At 34.4% G+C, this 19004-nt stretch overlaps 1 protein-coding gene across 5 annotated transcripts in view; it reads left to right on the top strand.

Annotated features, from left to right (window-relative positions):
* The window catches only part of LOC116171846 (fibronectin type-III domain-containing protein 3A), an 89332-nt gene that overhangs the window by 49054 nt on the left and 21274 nt on the right, over positions 1 to 19004 (top strand). For 3 of the 5 annotated variants that reach the window (XM_031488855.1, XM_031488859.1, XM_031488858.1), the window contains one exon: positions 15181 to 15365. In XM_031488855.1, coding sequence (XP_031344715.1) covers positions 15181 to 15365 — 185 coding nt within the window. Of the gene's footprint in view, positions 1 to 1268; positions 1567 to 15180; positions 15366 to 19004 lie in introns of all 5 variants that reach the window. The other 2 variants (XM_031488857.1, XM_031488856.1) reach the window with 1 other exon arrangement.

The raw sequence follows: 19004 nt of genomic DNA, 5'->3' as shown, positions 1-19004 counted from the left end.
CAACAAACTTTTGTGATAAACATTAATTTGCCGTTTTCAGAATAAGTATACAGGGTCAGGTAAAAAAGTTATCGGATTAACTTAATTTTTTTTAATAGAGCGCCCTGTATATTTTAATCTAATACGATAGTATATCTACTTTAAAAAAAGTATAAGTAATGCCATGGATGATATTCAAAAAAGATCATGCTTTGTTTAGATTAAGATCTAGAGGGTACCTATTCCATTAAAAGAAATTAGGTTAGATCCGGTAGTTTTTTTAAAACTATTTTCTTTTAATTTTGGAATATGACGTACCAAAGGGGCTCATTTTATGACTAAAAGTTCATGTAAATATAGCAAACGCTTCATTACCTATATACAGGGTGTTACAATTGCACGATTTTTTAAATTTCTTCTGTAGATCCTGCAGTTTTTTGAGATTCTCGAATAAACTGTCCATTTCAAAAATTTTACTTTCATTTAGCCAACTACCGAACTTTTAGTTATAAAATATGGTTATCTGTATGTATGTACAGGGTGCTTCAAATTCGTGGCTCACCGCAACGGTAAAAGGATACATCGTAGGTTCAATGGGGGCAAAGTTCCTTCCCCCTTTTTATGAATAAAACGAAATTTTTGAAAAATCTATTTATCACTTCGGCGTTGAAATTGGAACTATACTGAAACGCAATTCGATTTGCTTAAATAGTAAACTCGAGTGTTCCCGAGTGGTCGCGAGTCTTTTCGAGTGTTCTAGAACCAAACAGTCGTTCTCCGTTTTTTGTCGTCGATGACTAATCATCGTTTCTGTGTGAATGCTTTTCCAAAGTGCGTATGCAAATCATCTTCACACAGACATGAATGAAACCCGCGATGTTTTTGACCTCTCTCTCGTCGATTTTCTCACGCATTCTTAAAAATCCCAAGACGACCTTGTTAGAACTTAGAACTTGGAGAGCTTTGTATTTCGAAATTTCGAAATCGGTTCGCAAATAAATACTGTGAAAGTAGAGCGTGCTCCCAAAAATAAATGGTGTTTACTCCTAGAATAGCTCGGTGCACGTTCCAATCTTTTCTGTCATATTATAATTGCATTAATGAAGAAAATATGTGGGCGTGTGAGAAGGAAAAAATAGTGGGCGTGGGCCGCCGCACTTAGAGCATTGTCGTTAAGTGACTCACGCGTCAGGTTCAAGAGATTAATTGGGGAGGGACGCAAAGACCATCCATCCAAGTCCGAGCCCATCTAATATGTAAATTGTAATCTTTTTTTCTCTCCACGACAGGGATCTTGCAGGGCTGCAAAAAAATACGCGGGAGGTTAGTGATGGTGATTAGTGAATGATTTGTGCGTTGTGGCGGTCATTGTCGGAAAAGTGTCGCGTGTACCTGAAGGACATTGCGCTGGTCTTGGAGGAGGGATGGTGGCCAGTCAGAGCGTCGTACAGGAGTCGCAGAATGACATGTACTGCTCGCCCATTACGTATGGGGAGTACTACCCCGATGGACATTACTACCTTCCGGGAGCGCCGCCCGAATTGTGTCCCGCACATACAGGAATGTGTACCGTACATGGTGACTATGGTGAGGTTCTATTTTTGCCACATTATTACCATTTTTACACATAAATGATAACGTTTCGTTTGTTATGACTGTTTCGCATGAGCAACGTGACATTTCCTCGGACTTTTCTCACGTTTGCGAGACTGTACAATTTCATACATCAAAATGATTCAACAATTGAACCTAAAATTTGATGAATCTGAGTGTCCAAAGTCATCGAAACAGTTTAAGTTATTACACAATTTCGTTAGTTTACTAGCTCGGAGACCCATAGCTCGATCTTAGGTTGAAAAAACAATATTGGCGACATCTGAACATCCTTCTTTAAAAATTCCTTTCGAAAACCTTCATAAAATCTTGAGTGCAACTTATTTTGGATCTTAGGAACTACTACTACTAATCTGGGACCCACTGATCCACTTATCTAATTGGTCGCAAAGTGGACTACGTGTTTCCTTCAAAACGTTTAGTAGACTTCTTGAAACAAAAAAATTGCTGAAAGCACATTACTTTTAGTTATTTTTTGTTGACAGGGTTGGTACCACTGAAATATTCTTGAAAATTGTAGAATTGTTGAAAAATTGCTTTCTTCTTTTACTAGAAATTTTCTTGAAGGGTTATTTTATGGATTTTTCAAAAAAATATTAGAAATATTGAACTTTTTGAAAATTTGGCTACATATACAGGGTGGAACTTTTGTCTGGAAGACTCTATAATCTTCAAAACAACATTTTTTTAAAAGAGGCTTTTTATAGTATCCAAAATTACAAAAAGTTTGCTATCAATGTACGTACTAGAAATTTGGGGTCAGTGGCGTACGTCTGCAAAGTCGAGGGGGCACACCTTCACCGCCTTCTTGGATATACAGACGTAAACATTTTTTAGTACGTAACAAAATTTAATAGAAAAACTCAAATTATGGAAAATAGTTTTATTATAATTAATTTTGTAATTTTCCTAGTAAAAACGTTATCCTTTTTTAGTTATGGTAAACATTTAATATTTGCAGAGGTACGCCACTGACCATAAATTTAAGGTAGGTAGATTGGTCGCAAACTTTTAATAATTTTGGGTACCATAAAAAGCGTCTTCAACAAAACGTTGTTTTGAAGAGTGTTCCTGATAAAATTTTCACTCTGTATACGAAAGTCAATAAGAGGAATTCATCTAAAATAGTGACAACTTGATTCTTCTTTTAAATTGAACACCCTATACATTTTCGTATTCTGGGTATAGAGCAGGCCTGTAGCCTAAATCATATTTCCTCATATTTTCTGTAGGAAAGCCATTATTTGATTTGGGCTGGTTTCGTTTTACAAGAGGTGGACTGTCTTGATTGTCATTTTGAATAAATACAGGGCGTTCAAAAATTAGCTTTAAAATTGAACTGAAAAAATCATTGAAATCTAAGTTTTTTATGAATTTTTGTTAGTTGGCCATGGAAAACCCCTCAACGCTTTCTTTTATTTATTTATTTATTTGTTTATTAGTGCTGGAACTGTAAACATACAGTTTTGCACAAGTCAAAATAAAAAATCAAAATATAAGTAAGTTCAAAGTTCAAAGAAACCTACGTTCGAAATGTCAAGTCGACTGTAAAACATAAAATCATATTCCCGTTCCCGTGGGAATTTCGGAAAGTGTTTATTTATTTATAGACAATAGCAGACCTGACGAACGCTGTATCGTTACCGGACCTAACCTCATTTTTGCAATAGAACACCCTGTATATTTTAATTTAAAATTTTTCCAAAATATGCCGCACTATAGGGGTGATTTAAAAAATATAGGTGACCCAAAAAACTCAAGAATAATTCAAAGAGATTGGAAAAGAATTTAAAGAAGATTCAAATGATTCAAAAAAATGTTTCATTTGTTAAAAAATCATTTGAATCTTTTTGAACCAATATTGTATTTTTTTGAATTTATTGACTATTATTATATTTTTGGTAAGAAAATTTAATATGCTACCTTTTTAGAATAAAACAGGTTGTACCAGTTCTACTAAAAAAAGGAAGTTATTTTTTGTTGACAGGGTTGGTACCACTGAAATTATTCTTGAAAATTGTAGAATTGTTGAAAAATTGCTTTCTTCTTTTACTAGAAACTTTCTTGAAGGGTTTTTTATGAATTTTTCAAAAAAATATTAGAAATATTGAACTTTATGAAAATTTGGCTACATATACAGGGCGGGACTAATGTCTGGAAGACTATAATCTTCAAAACAACATTTTTTTAAAAGAGGCTTTTTATAGTATCCAAAATTACAAAAAGTTTGCTATCAATGTACGTACTAGAAATTTGTGGTCAGTGGCGTACGTTTGCAAAGTCGAGGGGGCACACCTTCACCGCCTTCTTGGATATACAGACGTAAACATTTTTTAGTACATAACAAAATTTAATAGATAAACTCAAATTATGGAAAATAGTTTTATTATAATTAATTTTGTAATTTTGCTACTTTAAAAAAACCTTATCCTTTTTAGTTATGGCAAAACAATTTGTCGTGTCAAAAATTTAATATGTAATCATGCAGAAGTACGCCACTGACCACAAATTTAAAGTAGGTAAATTGGTGGCAAACTTTTAATAATTTTGGGTACCATAAAAACCTTCTTTAACAAAACGTTGTTTTGAAGAGTGTTCCTGATAAAATTTTCACTCTGTATACGAAAGTCAATAAGAGGAATTCATCTAAAATAGTGACAACTTGATTCTTCTTTTAAATTGAACTCCCTATACATTTTCGTAGTCTGGGTATAGAGCAGGCCTGTAGCCTAAATCATATTTCCTCATATTTTCTGTAGGAAAGCCATTATTTGATTTGGGCTGGTTTCGTTTTAGAAGAGGTGGACTGCCTTGATTGTCATTTTGAATAAATACAGGGAATTTTTGTTAGTTGGCCATGGAAAACCCCTCAACGCTTTCTTTTATTTATTTATTTATTTATTTGTTTATTAGTGCTGGAACTGTAAACATACAGTTTTGCACAAGTCAAATTAAAAAATCAAAATATAAGTAAGTTCAAAGTTCAAAGAAACCTACGTTCGAAATGTCAAGTCGACTGTAAAACATAAAATCATATTCCCGTTCCCGTGGGAATTTCGGAAAGTGTTTATTTATTTATAGACAATAGCAGACCTGACGAACGCTGTATCGTTACCGGACCTAACCTCATTTTTGGAATAGAACACCCTGTATATTTTAATTTAAAATTTTTCCAAAATATGCCGCACTATAGGGGTGATTTAAAAAAATATAGGTGACCCAAAAAACTCAAGAATAATTCAAAGAGATTGGAAATGAATTTAAAAAAGATTCAAATGATTCAAAAAAATGTTTCATTTGTTAAAAAATCATTTGAATCTTTTTGAACCAATATTGTATTTTTTTGAATTTATTTACTATTATTATATTTTTGGTATGCTATCTTTTTAGAATAAAACAGGTTGTACCAGTTCTACAAAAAAAAAGGTTAGGTGCGATAACTTTTTACCTGGCCTCGTATACTTATTTTGAAAACGACAGATTATTCAACAATCATAATGAAACCTTTGTAATGAAACATTTTTTCTGTGTAGTTTTTAACTAAGAAAATGTAGGGTCATTCCTCGTGTCATTCTGAAATTGGTAATTTTTTATTGTCCTCCTGTTTGTTTTAATTTGTTTTTAAATTTGACCCAAAAAGAGCAAATAAAATCTTAATATTACTTTTTTGATTTACTCATTAAAATGGTCAAAAATTCAAAAATTCCAATCCAAAAAATTCAGTTTTTGAAATTTTGCCTATTCAATATTTTGTATTGTAAAAATACTATCAAGTACAGGTTTATGAATTTTTATTAGTTGGCCGTGACTTGTGAAAAAAACAATCGAGCGCTTTTTTACCACTTAAAATTGTAGTTAGTAACATTTTGTAACAGAAAGATAATATTTTAAGGACTGAAAACTTTTGGAATAAATTGCCTTAGTTATCCTTATTTTTTGTGCATAATATACACAATGAAAAAATAAGGGGGTTCCGAGGGGGGTTCCCATTAAAAAAATTTTAGCTTTGATGATTTTTTTAATTCAATTTTTAATACCACTTTTTGAACCCCCTGTATTTATTTATTATTAAAATGGTAACACAGTTCACCAAATCGGAACTAGCTCTAATTATTTAAATAATAGCTCTCATACAGAAAAATCCGCAATAGTCATTTTTGACATAAAAATTGAAATTAAACAAACTCGAGCTGGACTCGAGTCCGTTCGAAACCTCGACTCGTAAACGAGCCGAGCGTCGAGCCAACCTGTGTCTTTTTTTAGTCGAGTCGAGCTGCTCGTTTCGTTCTTTGGAACAGCTCGACCAATTAAACCTCGCTCCCATATGTCGCTCTTCTGGATACTCTTTACACGCGGTTTATTTGTACACGTACGCCCCTGTATACTGGGTGTTTCAAGTTCGTGGCTCACCATCGGGATGTCCGTAACGGTGAGAAATACAGTGTAGGTTAAATGGGGGCAAAGTTTTTCCATTTTGCGACTAAAAAACTCAGTTGAAATTTTTGAAAAATTTTTGAAAATAATTGAGATTTTAAAAAATTTCAGGCACCCAAATTAACAAGAAAAAATGTTTTCCCGAGAAATTTTGGTGCAGTCGATTTTTGGTAAAAAAGGAAGGTAATACAGTGCCTTTTTAGAATAGAATGTGGCCTGTAGAATCCATAATTTCAAACAGTTCCAAGATCGGACTACTAGATCAAAAGTTACAGCCCTTTGAATTTTTTGTCCCATATTGGCCCATAACTTTTGATTGAGACGTCTAATCGAAAAAGTACGAATCGTTTTGGATTCTACGCACCCAAATTAATAAGCAAAAGTTTTTTCCCGAGAAATGTTGGTGCAGTCGATTTTGGTAAAAAAGGAAGGTAATACACTGTCTTTTTTTTGCCCCGAAAAAAAATTGTCTCAGATCGACCGGAAAAAAATATTTTCTTATAGAATGTGGCCCTTAGAATCCATAATTTCAAACAGTTCCAAGATCGGACTACTAGATCAAAAGTTACAGCCCTTTGAATTTTTTTCGAAATTTGTTTTTTGTCCATAACTTTTCATTGAGACGTCTAATCGAAAAAGTACGAATCGTTTTGGATTCTACGCACCCAAATTAATAAGAAAAAGTTTTTCCCCGAGAAATTTTGGTGCAGTCGATTTTGGGTAAAAAAGGAAGGTAATACACTGCCTTTTTTTTGCCCCGAAAAAAAAATTGTCTCAGATCGACCGGAAAAAAATATTTTCTTATAGAATGTGGCCCTTAGAATCCATAATTTCAAACAGTTCCAAGATCGGACTACTAGATCAAAAGTTACAGCCCTTTGAATTTTTTTCGAAATTGGTTTTTTGTCCATAACTTTTGATTGAGACGTCTAATCGAAAAAGTACGAATCGTTTTGGATTCTACGCACCCAAATTAATAAGAAAAAGTTTTTTCCCGAGAAATTTTGGTGCAGTTGATTTTTGGTAAAAAAGGAAGGTATTACACTGTCTTTTTTTTGCCCCGAAAAAATAATTGTCTCAGATCGACCGGAAAAAAATATTTTCTTATAGAATGTGGCCCTTAGAATCCATAATTTCAAACAGTTCCAAGATCGGACTACTAGATCAAAAGTTACAGCTCTTTGAATTTTTTTCGAAATTGGTTTTTTGTCCATAACTTTTCATTGAGACGTCTAATCGAAAAAGTACGAATCGTTTTGGATTCTACGCACCCAAATTAATAAGAAAATGTTTTTTCCCGAGAAATTTTGGTGCAGTTGATTTTTGGTAAAAAAGGAAGGTTATACACTGCCTTTTTTTGGGTCCCGAAAAAAAAATTGTCTCAGATCGACCGGAAAAAAATATTTTCTTATAGAATGTGGCCCTTAGAATCCATAATTTCAAACAGTTCCAAGATCGGACTACTAGATCAAAAGTTACAGCGCTTTGAATTTTTTTCGAAATTGGTTTTTTGTCCATAACTTTTCATTGAGACGTTTAATCGAAAAAGTACGAATCGTTTTGGATTCTACGCACCCAAATTAATAAGAAAAAGTTTTTTCCCGAGAAATTTTGGTGCAGTCGATGTTGGTAAAAAAGGAAGGTAATACACTGCCTTTTTTTTGCCCAGGAAAAAAAATTGTCTCAGATCGACCGGAAAAAAATATTTTCTTATAGAATGTGGCCCTTAGAATCCATAATTTCAAACAGTTCCAAGATCGGACTACTAGATCAAAAGTTACAACCCTTTGAATTGTTTGTTGAAATTGGTTTTTTGTCCATAACTTTTGATGGAGACGTCTAATCGAAAAAGTACGAATCGTTTTGGATTCTACGCACCCAAATTAATAAGAAAAAGTTTTTTCCCGAGAAATTTTGGTGCAGTTGATTTTTGGTAAAAAAGGAAGGTATTACACTGTCTTTTTTTTGCCCCGAAAAAATAATTGTCTCAGATCGACCGGAAAAAAATATTTTCTTATAGAATGTGGCCCTTAGAATCCATAATTTCAAACAGTTCCAAGATCGGACTACTAGATCAAAAGTTACAGCCCTTTGAATTTTTTTCGAAATTGGTTTTTTGTCCATAACTTTTCATTGAGACGTCTAATCGAAAAAGTACGAATCGTTTTGGATTCTACGCACCCAAATTAATAAGAAAATGTTTTTTCCCGAGAAATTTTGGTGCAGTTGATTTTTGGTAAAAAAGGAAGGTTATACACTGCCTTTTTTTGGGTCCCGAAAAAAAAATTGTCTCAGATCGACCGGAAAAAAATATTTTCTTATAGAATGTGGCCCTTAGAATCCATAATTTCAAACAGTTCCAAGATCGGACTACTAGATCAAAAGTTACAGCCCTTTGAATTTTTTTCGAAATTTGTTTTTTGTCCATAACTTTTCATTGAGACGTCTAATCGAAAAAGTACGAATCGTTTTGGATTCTACGCACCCAAATTAATAAGAAAAAGTTTTTTCCCGAGAAATTTTGGTGCAGTCGATTTTTGGTAAAAAAGGAAGGTAATACACTGTCTTTTTTTTGCCCCGAAAAAAAATTGTCTCAGATCGACCGGAAAAAAATATTTTCTTATAGAATGTGGCCCTTAGAATCCATAATTTCAAACAGTTCCAAGATCGGACTACTAGATCAAAAGTTACAGCGCTTTGAATTTTTTTCGAAATTGGTTTTTTGTCCATAACTTTTCATTGAGACGTTTAATCGAAAAAGTACGAATCGTTTTGGATTCTACGCACCCAAATTAATAAGAAAAAGTTTTTTCCCGAGAAATTTTGGTGCAGTCGATTTTTGGTAAAAAAGGAAGGTAATACACTGCCTTTTTTTTGCCCGAAAAAAAATTGTCTCAGATCGACCGGAAAAAAATATTTTCTTATAGAATGTGGCCCTTAGAATCCATAATTTCAAACAGTTCCAAGATCGGACTACTAGATCAAAAGTTACAGCGCTTTGAATTTTTTTCGAAATTGGTTTTTTGTCCATAACTTTTCATTGAGACGTTTAATCGAAAAAGTACGAATCGTTTTGGATTCTACGCACCCAAATTAATAAGAAAAAGTTTTTTCCCGAGAAATTTTGGTGCAGTCAATTTTTGGTAAAAAAGGAAGGTAATACAGTGCCTTTTTTTTGCCCAGAAAAAAAAATTGTCTCATGTCGACCGGAAAAAAATATTTACGTATAGAACCGTTTGTAAACGATAAATATTGATACGCCATAATGATAAGTTCCTCCTCCAAGCTATTAACACGAAACAATTAGGCGTCAACGGAAATTTTTCTTTAGCGTAATCGCCTACCGCAGAAAAAAAACATTTTTACCGTGTATACGATTTGAAATGTAACGATAAACATGTTTAATTAAATGATTCGATCAAAGAGATGTTTTATGAAACGAACGCGGAAAATCTGAAGAATGCAACAGAATTAGAATTAAATATAAACATTTAGAGATAACGTGTGGCTTATTGTGCATTGATCACATCCTGAGAGCGATGAATCACGCTGAGTAATCGCCGAGGTGGCCGCAAAGCTCGATAAAAAATCTGCACTATCACGTTTGTCATTTGTTTAATTGATTGATTGGGCGAAAATTCGTCTGGTCTGGTGAATGGAGGAAAAATTCCGTTTTTCTTGAAACATGTGGTTATCCTTGGAGAGTGATGGCTCCAAAATCGAGAATTGGGGTCCATCCTCCGGAATGATGAAAGAAGACGGCCCAGACAAGAGTTCAGTTTCTATCGTTTAACCTACTTGAATGTTTATTATTGTAAAATAATTATTTGAACTTTGTTAAGATTAGGGTTATCAATATGTTTCATTAGAAAAACAGTATTCCCATTCACAGGCTGTTACAAAACCGCTTCTCAAGCGAAAATCACAATTCGACCGGAGGGTGAAGTTCGAATCTGGGACTATCCACGTGCCGCCGATTCTAATCGCGAAATTACGCCGATGGGAAAATAATTATCGATATTGTGTGGAACACCAGGTGACAGCGTGACTCAGAGCTCACTTAAGGCCTTCACTATTTAGTGCTAATAACTCTCTCGTAAACTCGCCTTTGGAAAATATCGGCGGATCGACACGGTTGGTTAACTTACCGTAGTCCGTGTTACGTTTGACAGTCTTATTGGGGTTTCTGGGTAAATTATTACCCAGTTGAATGTTCTACCAATACGAAACAAACTTAGTTCGGTACTCGGAGCTCACCAAATTCCGCATGTGTGGAGCTGGCACTTTACAATAATTTCAATTCCAACGCATAAAGTTTGCCATGGATTTCCCCAATCGCCAAACTCCCCTTTTACCTTTATTGCTATTTTTGTACAATAGTAAATCGAGGAGAGGGGGGCTTTTCCCATAATAACCGATACAGTACAACTCAATTTTAAAAAACCATAAACAAAATGGCGTTCACTACATGCGATCAGAAACATTTGAACGCGAGAAGTATGTTCATGAAAAATTCTTTACCCAACTCATGGGGTAGGCTTACGATTTTGTTAGTGATTTTTAAGGGCTGATACGCAATATCAATTGCGACATTTGATATAATTAGTGTCCGAACACCTCTCTGGTCTATTCACGTGCATATTTTTGCATATTTGTTGACCACTTCGCATGAAATATGCAAAATTTATTGTTGACTTGACACAGGTGCATAGTATGTGTGGCGGAAGAGAGGGGGTCCACAAATGTATTAATTTTCAATAATTTTCCTAAAAAATACGCACGTAAACGCCATACGCTGTACCGGGTGGTAAAATTTGGGTAACCTTTAAGTTACAAGAGATAGACAGTCTCGATATCTTTGTTTGAGATAAACTCGATGCCGAAAACTAAATTGGCCCCACTCTCTTTTGTTTTTTAGTTCGGGTAGAAGGTCCATTTTTCGATTTTTAGATAAAAGGCTATAACTCTTTTTTGAGAAGAATTGAATGGCTTTGAAATGTTTTCAAAATAATCATCAATTTTTCATTTTTAGGAAGATATTTGAAATACGTTTCAGAACTTGTAAAACTTTTCGATTTTAATTTTGTCGCATGGGAGAAATGCGTTTTTTTAGAAATTGTAATAACTTTACCTCCATATTATGGTAGAGTAGAGAGAGCGGTAGAGAAAAAAGAGAGATTCCTATTGGAAACCTCAGGTATTTTTAAAAAATGACAAATTATACATCGCAAATTTTGACAAACCAAAGCGTTCAAGCACAACAAAAAAGGTATTATTATTATTATTAAATAAGAAAGTAAAATATTGCAGCGAGAACCTCGGACATCGGGGCGCCAGCAGCCGCCATCAAGTCGGTAAAAGATTAGGCACCGGCGATAATTGATAAGTAGTGATTATGCGCTCGTTTGTTATAAATTTTGTGATAAATATTTAATCAACTGTTATAAATCAATGTGTTATAAATTCATTAATTAATTATATATAAATAAAGCAGATAATTAAATTTACGTTACAATATTCATGGTTTTTAGCTTGTGTCAATGTGAGGCCTGTAGAATCTGGATATGTCAATGACGGGCAAGGAAAAGTTTATTTACAGGGCGTTCTGAGATACAAGGTGTAAATGAAAAATGTGACTTTAGGATGTTACGGTAACTGTGTTATGTTAAATCTTCTCGTGCATGATAAACAAGCCACGTAGAATCCAGCAGAGTAGTCAACAACATTCTTGGACTACCATTTCTGAAATTTGACCCAAAGTTGGTAATTTTGAAATGCAACACCCTGTATATCTTTACGTTAATTTTTGCATTCTTTTTTACTAATTACATTGACGTATATTTTTCATTTCATTTTTCTACCGTTTTATTGATTGGCATCGGCTCCCTTCGGTACCATGGATATATCCATGGCCTACTATTTGAAAACGGTAAAAATAAAATTTCGTGGCTAAAATTTAAAAAAAAATACATAGGTTGTAATACATCAATCTAATTCGGAAAAACCGAAAACAATGCAAAAGAATTTACGTTAAGATATACAGGGTGTTGCAGTTAAAAATACCACTTTTGGATCAAATTTCAGAAACAGTGGGCCAAAATGTTAATTAGGCAGTTTTTTACCTTTTTTCTATCTTACATGGGTAGTTAGACATGTTAACATCCCAGAAAGTCAAACTTTTCATTTTCGCCCTGTATCTCAGAAATAAACGTAGCTAAATTGATTCTGTTTGTGGTATCAAAAGTCTCACAAAAAATGGTACAGCGTGCTGACTGCAGTCTTAACCAAGATAGACCACACAGTACTTATCTCCAATATCGTGATATCCACAATTATAAATAATAAATAATAATAATAGAAAATTAAATAATTAGCACCAGTGGGTGGCAAGCGAATATTGAATGGTACATATAAAACTATATTTGACAAATTTTGAGATCTCATCAAATAAAAGAGGTAGTATTGAAATGGCCCTCTTGTCTCGAACGCACTGTATAGTAGCATCATCTTACAAAAACCGATGAAAAAAATTGTCAAAAAACGTCGCTTTTTCGATGGCATCTTATACATTTGGCCATGGGGATTTCAAAAATACTCTATCTCTCAAATGCACGATCATTGTAATCAGAAAAACGAATTTTATTCAAAAATGTTAAAATTCAATATGGATCCCATAAGCAATAAAAAAGTTATCTACTGTAACTTCAAAGTCTAGAGTGCCTTGAATTTTTTGATAACACATTTGGATTCCTCATAAAAAAGAGCTTTAATAAATATCCACTTTTTGTCGTTTTCGAAATAAAAGAGAAAATCGAAAATTAAAAATTTCTGAAGACATCCGAATTTTTCTGTTGGACCTCGAAAAACGAGCACCCTGTATAGTTGCTTCATCTTACAAAACAAAAAAAATTTTCAAAAAACTGTTCATTCTCATTTGGTCATGGTGATTTCAAAAATTATCCTATCTCCCTATGAAAAATGCACGGTTTTGGCTGTACGAGTCTGAGCGAGGCGAGGCGGCGCCGGAAATTATCAATAAAACAATAAATGTTATCAGAACTAAAAAATTTCACCGACATTGTTAACATTTGTACAGAATGTAGCGAATATTCGAGAAATACCGATAGACATCGAGGGCGGATGCGACGCAATCTTTCCGGGAAATATCGCGTTTGTTCGAAATCATTCTAGAATACTCGGGAGCGTTTGAGCACTTTCAACAGAGAGGGACGTTTGCTATATAACCAAATCGAATTGCGTTTCGGGGTAGTTCCAATTTCAACGCCGAAGTAATAAACAGTTCGGGCTATGTAAGTGATAAATCAATGCATTTCAAGACTGTAGATGCAAATACAAAACGCCCCATATTCAGCGGTATTTAGCCGAAATAAGCTCGCTCTAGTGGAGTCTTAAAAGTGCACGATTGGTCTATTTTGAGCCGAATCAAATTTCTTTACACTTTTTTTTAGCCTCGACGACACTTAAAACAACCCCAACCACTTTCACAACTATCGAGTTAATTAATCAAGAATTGCCCAACGGCGAATGCTAACAAAACATGGCGATAAGGACCTATCTAGTTATTATTTATAGTTATTATCAATATCCACATATTTCGAAAACCATTTGAGACTTAATCATTAATGAAAGTTAATGCTTAAGGGATAACACAAAATATATAGGGTGTTCCATTAAAAAAATGAGATATACGAATATGAAATGATGACGGTTTCCATAGAATTTAATGTAGAATTAGGAACCAATTGCAGGGTGTCCCATTAAAAAATATGTAACTTTTTTACGATGCCCTAGCTTTACAAAAATCAAGATTTTAGATAAAGCGATTGTCTCGCTTTGGCCGAATGAGCAGCAAATGCGGCCCCATTTGTAGAAAGACGAGGAATGTACACGTGCCAGCGACATCGGGGCGCCATCCCCGAGCGCGTTATACTGACGTGGTGATTTTTTTCTTCGACATTTCCGATTGTTTTCAAATTGGTGTCGTGGCAAAGATCATGGGTGATGGGGTGATGCGGCTGATCTGTCACACAAAAATGCGAAGTCTTACACATTGTGTTAACCTCTTTATAAAATTAGCAGGGCAAAATGGTCGTTACCAAAACGCATGCGGCTTATCATAAACTATAGAGGAACGAATTGGGGCCAATGGATTCACTTTCTCTACAAATGTGAAAAGTGCATTCCTAGATATTGGGTTTATCTGCGAACTATCGCACATTCTTCAACAGCAGGAATGCACGTTTGCCATTACGTGATAGGGGCAACAACGCACATTCTCAACTCGAAAATTACATTCAATAAACAACAAATTCGTAGAACTTAAAGAATCCCACGATTTCGAAAGTGCTATGCGGAAATTTGTTATCTTTTAATTAAATCATTCCAAATTTCACTATTTCCGAATCGGTAATTAAGTGAATTACGTTTTTTTTGTCGGGACCAGGAAATTAATCTCTCGCGGCTATGGGAATATTGTATAATGACGACACGCGAGCTACGTTTCGAAAATCACGCCGTTTTGAAAAATTGGGGCGGCGGGGGGGTCAAGAAGAAGAAAACGGCGAGTGATTGACCTCAAATATTTATTGATTTCACATCTGTTAATGAACTGTCGTCACAGCTATTTATACATATATAGGCTGTTCGTGATTTTTATATACACAAACAGCGGCAGAAGTACGTTAAATTAGTCCAGTTCTAAAATTAGAATCATTTCAATTAACAATTATTTCAACAAGTCGGTTGCCAAGTGGGTTTTTGCGAAAAGTGGCCGTTCGAGGAATTGGTCAAATTTTCGGAAGTAAATCGGCTTGGCACGAGGCGCTCACTTTTCACCCGTGAGTCACGCGTCCAGATTTTGGATTTATAAATAAAAGTTTTAATGGTCGCGCCACTTGAACTTTATTTTGTTATCTTTCGTTTATAAATAACTTTTAATAACCGATCGAGTGTAATAATTTGTGCAACACCTACGGAGAGATGGATGCGGTAGGTCGCTTTTAGGTCTTTTTCTCTGACGCGCGAGCCGGTCATTTGGAGCCGTGACCGATGATGTCCTTGATCATGTTGTTGTCCTTTTCGATGGGATATTTTTATTCGAAATGCAACCAGTAATGGGTGGTTTTTTTTCAGGACCCGTAACTGTTCCTATGGTATCGACGAATTCATCACCGCCCATAGCAATGCCAGTTCAGGTACCACCGGGACATGTAGTTCAACAAATTGTCGACGAAAGCGGTACGCTGAGGCACGTCATACTTTCCCCACAACATCCAGCAGGACTCGTACCGCTTCCCTCGCATAATCCACAGCACTACGTAAGTAAAGATCACGTCTGGGTGGTCCAGAACTATACAAAATTGCTCGTTTCGCACCTCGAAATGTGGGGTCAGGCAACGGAAATGGCTGACTAGTAAGACAGTTTCCTTTTCACTATGCGCTCGCTAAAAACATTTCATAACTTGAAAACCCGAGGGGTGTTTTACGAAGAAGTAAAAGATGACACCTGCAATTCTCACTTTCTACTCTGAATTTCGAGATCAAAACCAAAATTCTGATATTGAACTCGAAATTTTGGCTTTCAATTCTGAATTGAGCTTGAGAATTCTAAACCAAGCCGAAATTCTGAACTTAAACTCGGCAACATAACCATTTTCTTGCTCCTTTACCAAAATTTTTGGAAATTTCTTAATCCTAGGAGTTAATTTTATAATTTAAAAAAAGTAGACACAATTATACAGGGTGTTATTATTAAAAAATGATCAAACATTAACCCGATGGGGGTTTGACGAAGAAATAGAATATGACACCTGGAATTCTCACTGTCTACTCTGAATTCCGACAAAGCCAAAATTCTAATATTGAACTCGGAGTTTTGGCTTTGAATTCTGAATTGAGCTTGAGAATTCTAAAATCAGAATCTAAATTGCGAGTTTAAGGCCGAAATTCTGAGCTTAAACCCAGAATCACAACCATTTTCTTGTTCTTCACCAAAATTTTTGGAATTTTCTTAGTCCTATGAGTTAATTATATAATTTAAAAAAAGTAGACACAATTATACAGGGTGTTATTATTAAAAAATGAACAAACACTAACCCGATGGGGGTTTGACGAAGAAACAGAATATGACACCTGGAATTCTCACTGTCTACTCTGAATTTCGAGATCAAAGCCAAAATTCTGATATTGAACTCGGAATTTTGGTTTTGAATTCTGAATTGAGCTTGAGAATTCTAAAATCAGAATCTAAATTGCAAGTTAAAATATGATATTCTGAGCTTAACCTCGGAAACACAACCATTTTCGTACTCCTTTACCAAAATTTTTGGAATTTTCTTAATCCTAGGAGTTAATTTTGGAATTTTAAGTAGACACAATTATACAGGGTGTTATTATCAAAAAATGATCAAACGCTAACCCGATGGGAGTTTTACGAAGAAACAGAATATGACACCTGGAATTCTCACTGTCTACTCTGAATTCCGAGATCAAAACCAAAATTCTGATATTGAACTCGGGGGGAGTTAGCTTTGAATTCTGAATTGAGGTTGAGAATTCTAAAATCGGAATCTAAATTGCGAGTTTAAGGCCGAAATTCTGAGCTTAAACCCAGAATCACAACCATGTTCTTGCTCCTTCACCAAAATTTTTGGAATTTTTTAAATCCTAGGAGTTAATTTTATAATTTAGAAAAAGTAGACACAATTATACAGGGTGTTATTATTAAAAAATGAACAAACACTAAACCGATGGGGGTTTTACGAAGAAACAGAATATGACAACTGGAATTCTCACTGTCTACTCTGAATTCCGACATCAAAGTCAAAATTCTGATATTGAACTCGGAATTTTGGCTTTGAATTCTGAATTGAACTTGAGAATTCTAAAATTATAATCTAAATTGCGAGTTCAAAACCGAAATTCTGAGCTTAAACCCAGAATCACAACCATTTTCTTGTTCTTTACCAACATTTTTGAAATTTTCTTAGTCCTATGAGTTAATTATATAATTTAAAAAAAGTAGACACAATTATACAGGGTGTTATTATTAAAAAATGAACGAACACTAACGCGATGGGTGTTTTACGAAGAAACAGAATATGACACCTGCAATTCTCACTGTCTACTCGGAATTTTGGCTTTGAATTCTGACTTAAGGTTGAGAATTCTAAAATCAGAATCTAAATTGCGAGTTCCAAGTCGAAATTCTGAGCTTCGACTCCGAAACAACCATTTTCTTGCTCCTTCACCAAAATTTTTGAAATTTTCTTAATCCTAGGAGTTAATTTTGTAATTTTAAAAAAGTAGACACAATTATACAGGGTGTTATAAATTAAAAAATGAACAAAGAGTAACCCGATGGGTGTTTTACGAAGAAACAGGGTATGACACCAGAATTCACTCTGAATTCAGACATCAAACCAAAATTCTGATATTGAACTCGGAATTTTGGCTTTGAATTCTGACTTAAGGTTGAGAATTCTAAAATCAGAATCTAAATTGCGAGTTCCAAGTCGAAATTCTGAGCTTCGACTCCGAAACAACCATTTTCTTGCTCCTTCACCAAAATTTTTGAAATTTTCTTAATCCTAGGAGTTAATTTTGTAATTTTAAAAAAGTAGACACAATTATACAGGGTGTTATAAATTAAAAAATGAACAAAGAGTAACCCGATGGGTGTTTTACGAAGAAACAGGGTATGACACCTGGAATTCACTCTGAATTCAGACATCAAACCCAAAATTCTGATATTGAACTCCGAATTTTGGTTTCGAATTCTTAATTGACGTTGAGAATTCTAAAATCAGAATCTAAATTGCGAGTTCCAAGCCGAAATTCTGAGCTTAAACTCAGAAACACAACCATTTTCTTGTTCTTCACCAAAATTTTAGAACGTTCTTAATCCTATGAGTTAATTTTATAATTTAAAAAAAGTACACACCATTATACAGGGTGTTATTATTAATAAATGAACTCTGAATTGAGCTTGAGAATTCTAAAATCAAAATCACAACCACTTTTTACTCCTTCACCAACATTTTTGGAATTTTCTTAATCCTAGGAGTTGATTTTATAATTTAAAAAAGTAGACACAATTATACAGGGTGTTATTATTAAAAAATAGACAAACACTAACCCGATGGAGGTTTTACCTGTCTACTCTGAATTCCGACATCAAAGCCAAAATTCTGATATTGAATTCGGAATTTTGACTTTGAATTCTGACTTGAGGTTGAGAATTCTAAAATCGGAATCTAAATTGCGAGTTCCAAGTCGAAATTCTGAGCTTCGACTCCGAAACAACCATTTTCTTGCTCCTTCACCAAAATTTTTGGAATTTTCTTAATCCTAGGAGCTAATTTTGTAATTTAAGAAAAGTAGATACAATTATGCAGGGTGTTATTATTAAAAAATAGACAAACACTAACCCGATGGGGGTTTTACGAAGAAACAGAATATGACACCTGGAATTTTCACTGCCTACTCAGAATCCCGACATCAAAGTCAAAATTCTGATATTGAACTCGGAATTTTGGCTTTGAATTCTGAATTGAGCTTGAGAATTCTAAAATCGGAATCTAAATTGCGAGTTCAAGACCGAAATTCTGAGCTTAAGCTCGGAAACAACGATTTTCTTGCTCTTTTACCAAAATTTTTGAAATTTTTTTAATCCTAGGAGTTAATTTTATAATTTAGAAAAAGTAGACACAATTATACAGGGTGTTATTATTCAAAAATGAACAAACACTAACCCGATGGGGGTTTTACGAAGAAACAGAATGACACCTAGAATTCTCACTGTCTACTCCGAATTCCGACATCAAAGCTAAAATTTCGATATTGAACTCGAGAGTTTGGCTTTGAATTTTGAATTAAGCTTGAGAATTCTAAAATCAGAATCTAAATTGCGAGTTCAAAGCCGAAATTCTGAGCTTAACCTCGGAATCACAACCATT

This window comes from Photinus pyralis, unplaced genomic scaffold (genome assembly GCF_008802855.1).
Source record: "Photinus pyralis isolate 1611_PpyrPB1 unplaced genomic scaffold, Ppyr1.3 Ppyr1.4_LG5, whole genome shotgun sequence".
NCBI classification, from domain to species: Eukaryota; Metazoa; Arthropoda; class Insecta; order Coleoptera; family Lampyridae; genus Photinus; species Photinus pyralis.
Note: the sequence above shows the minus strand (reverse complement) of the source record. Positions and strands in the feature narration are given on the sequence as shown.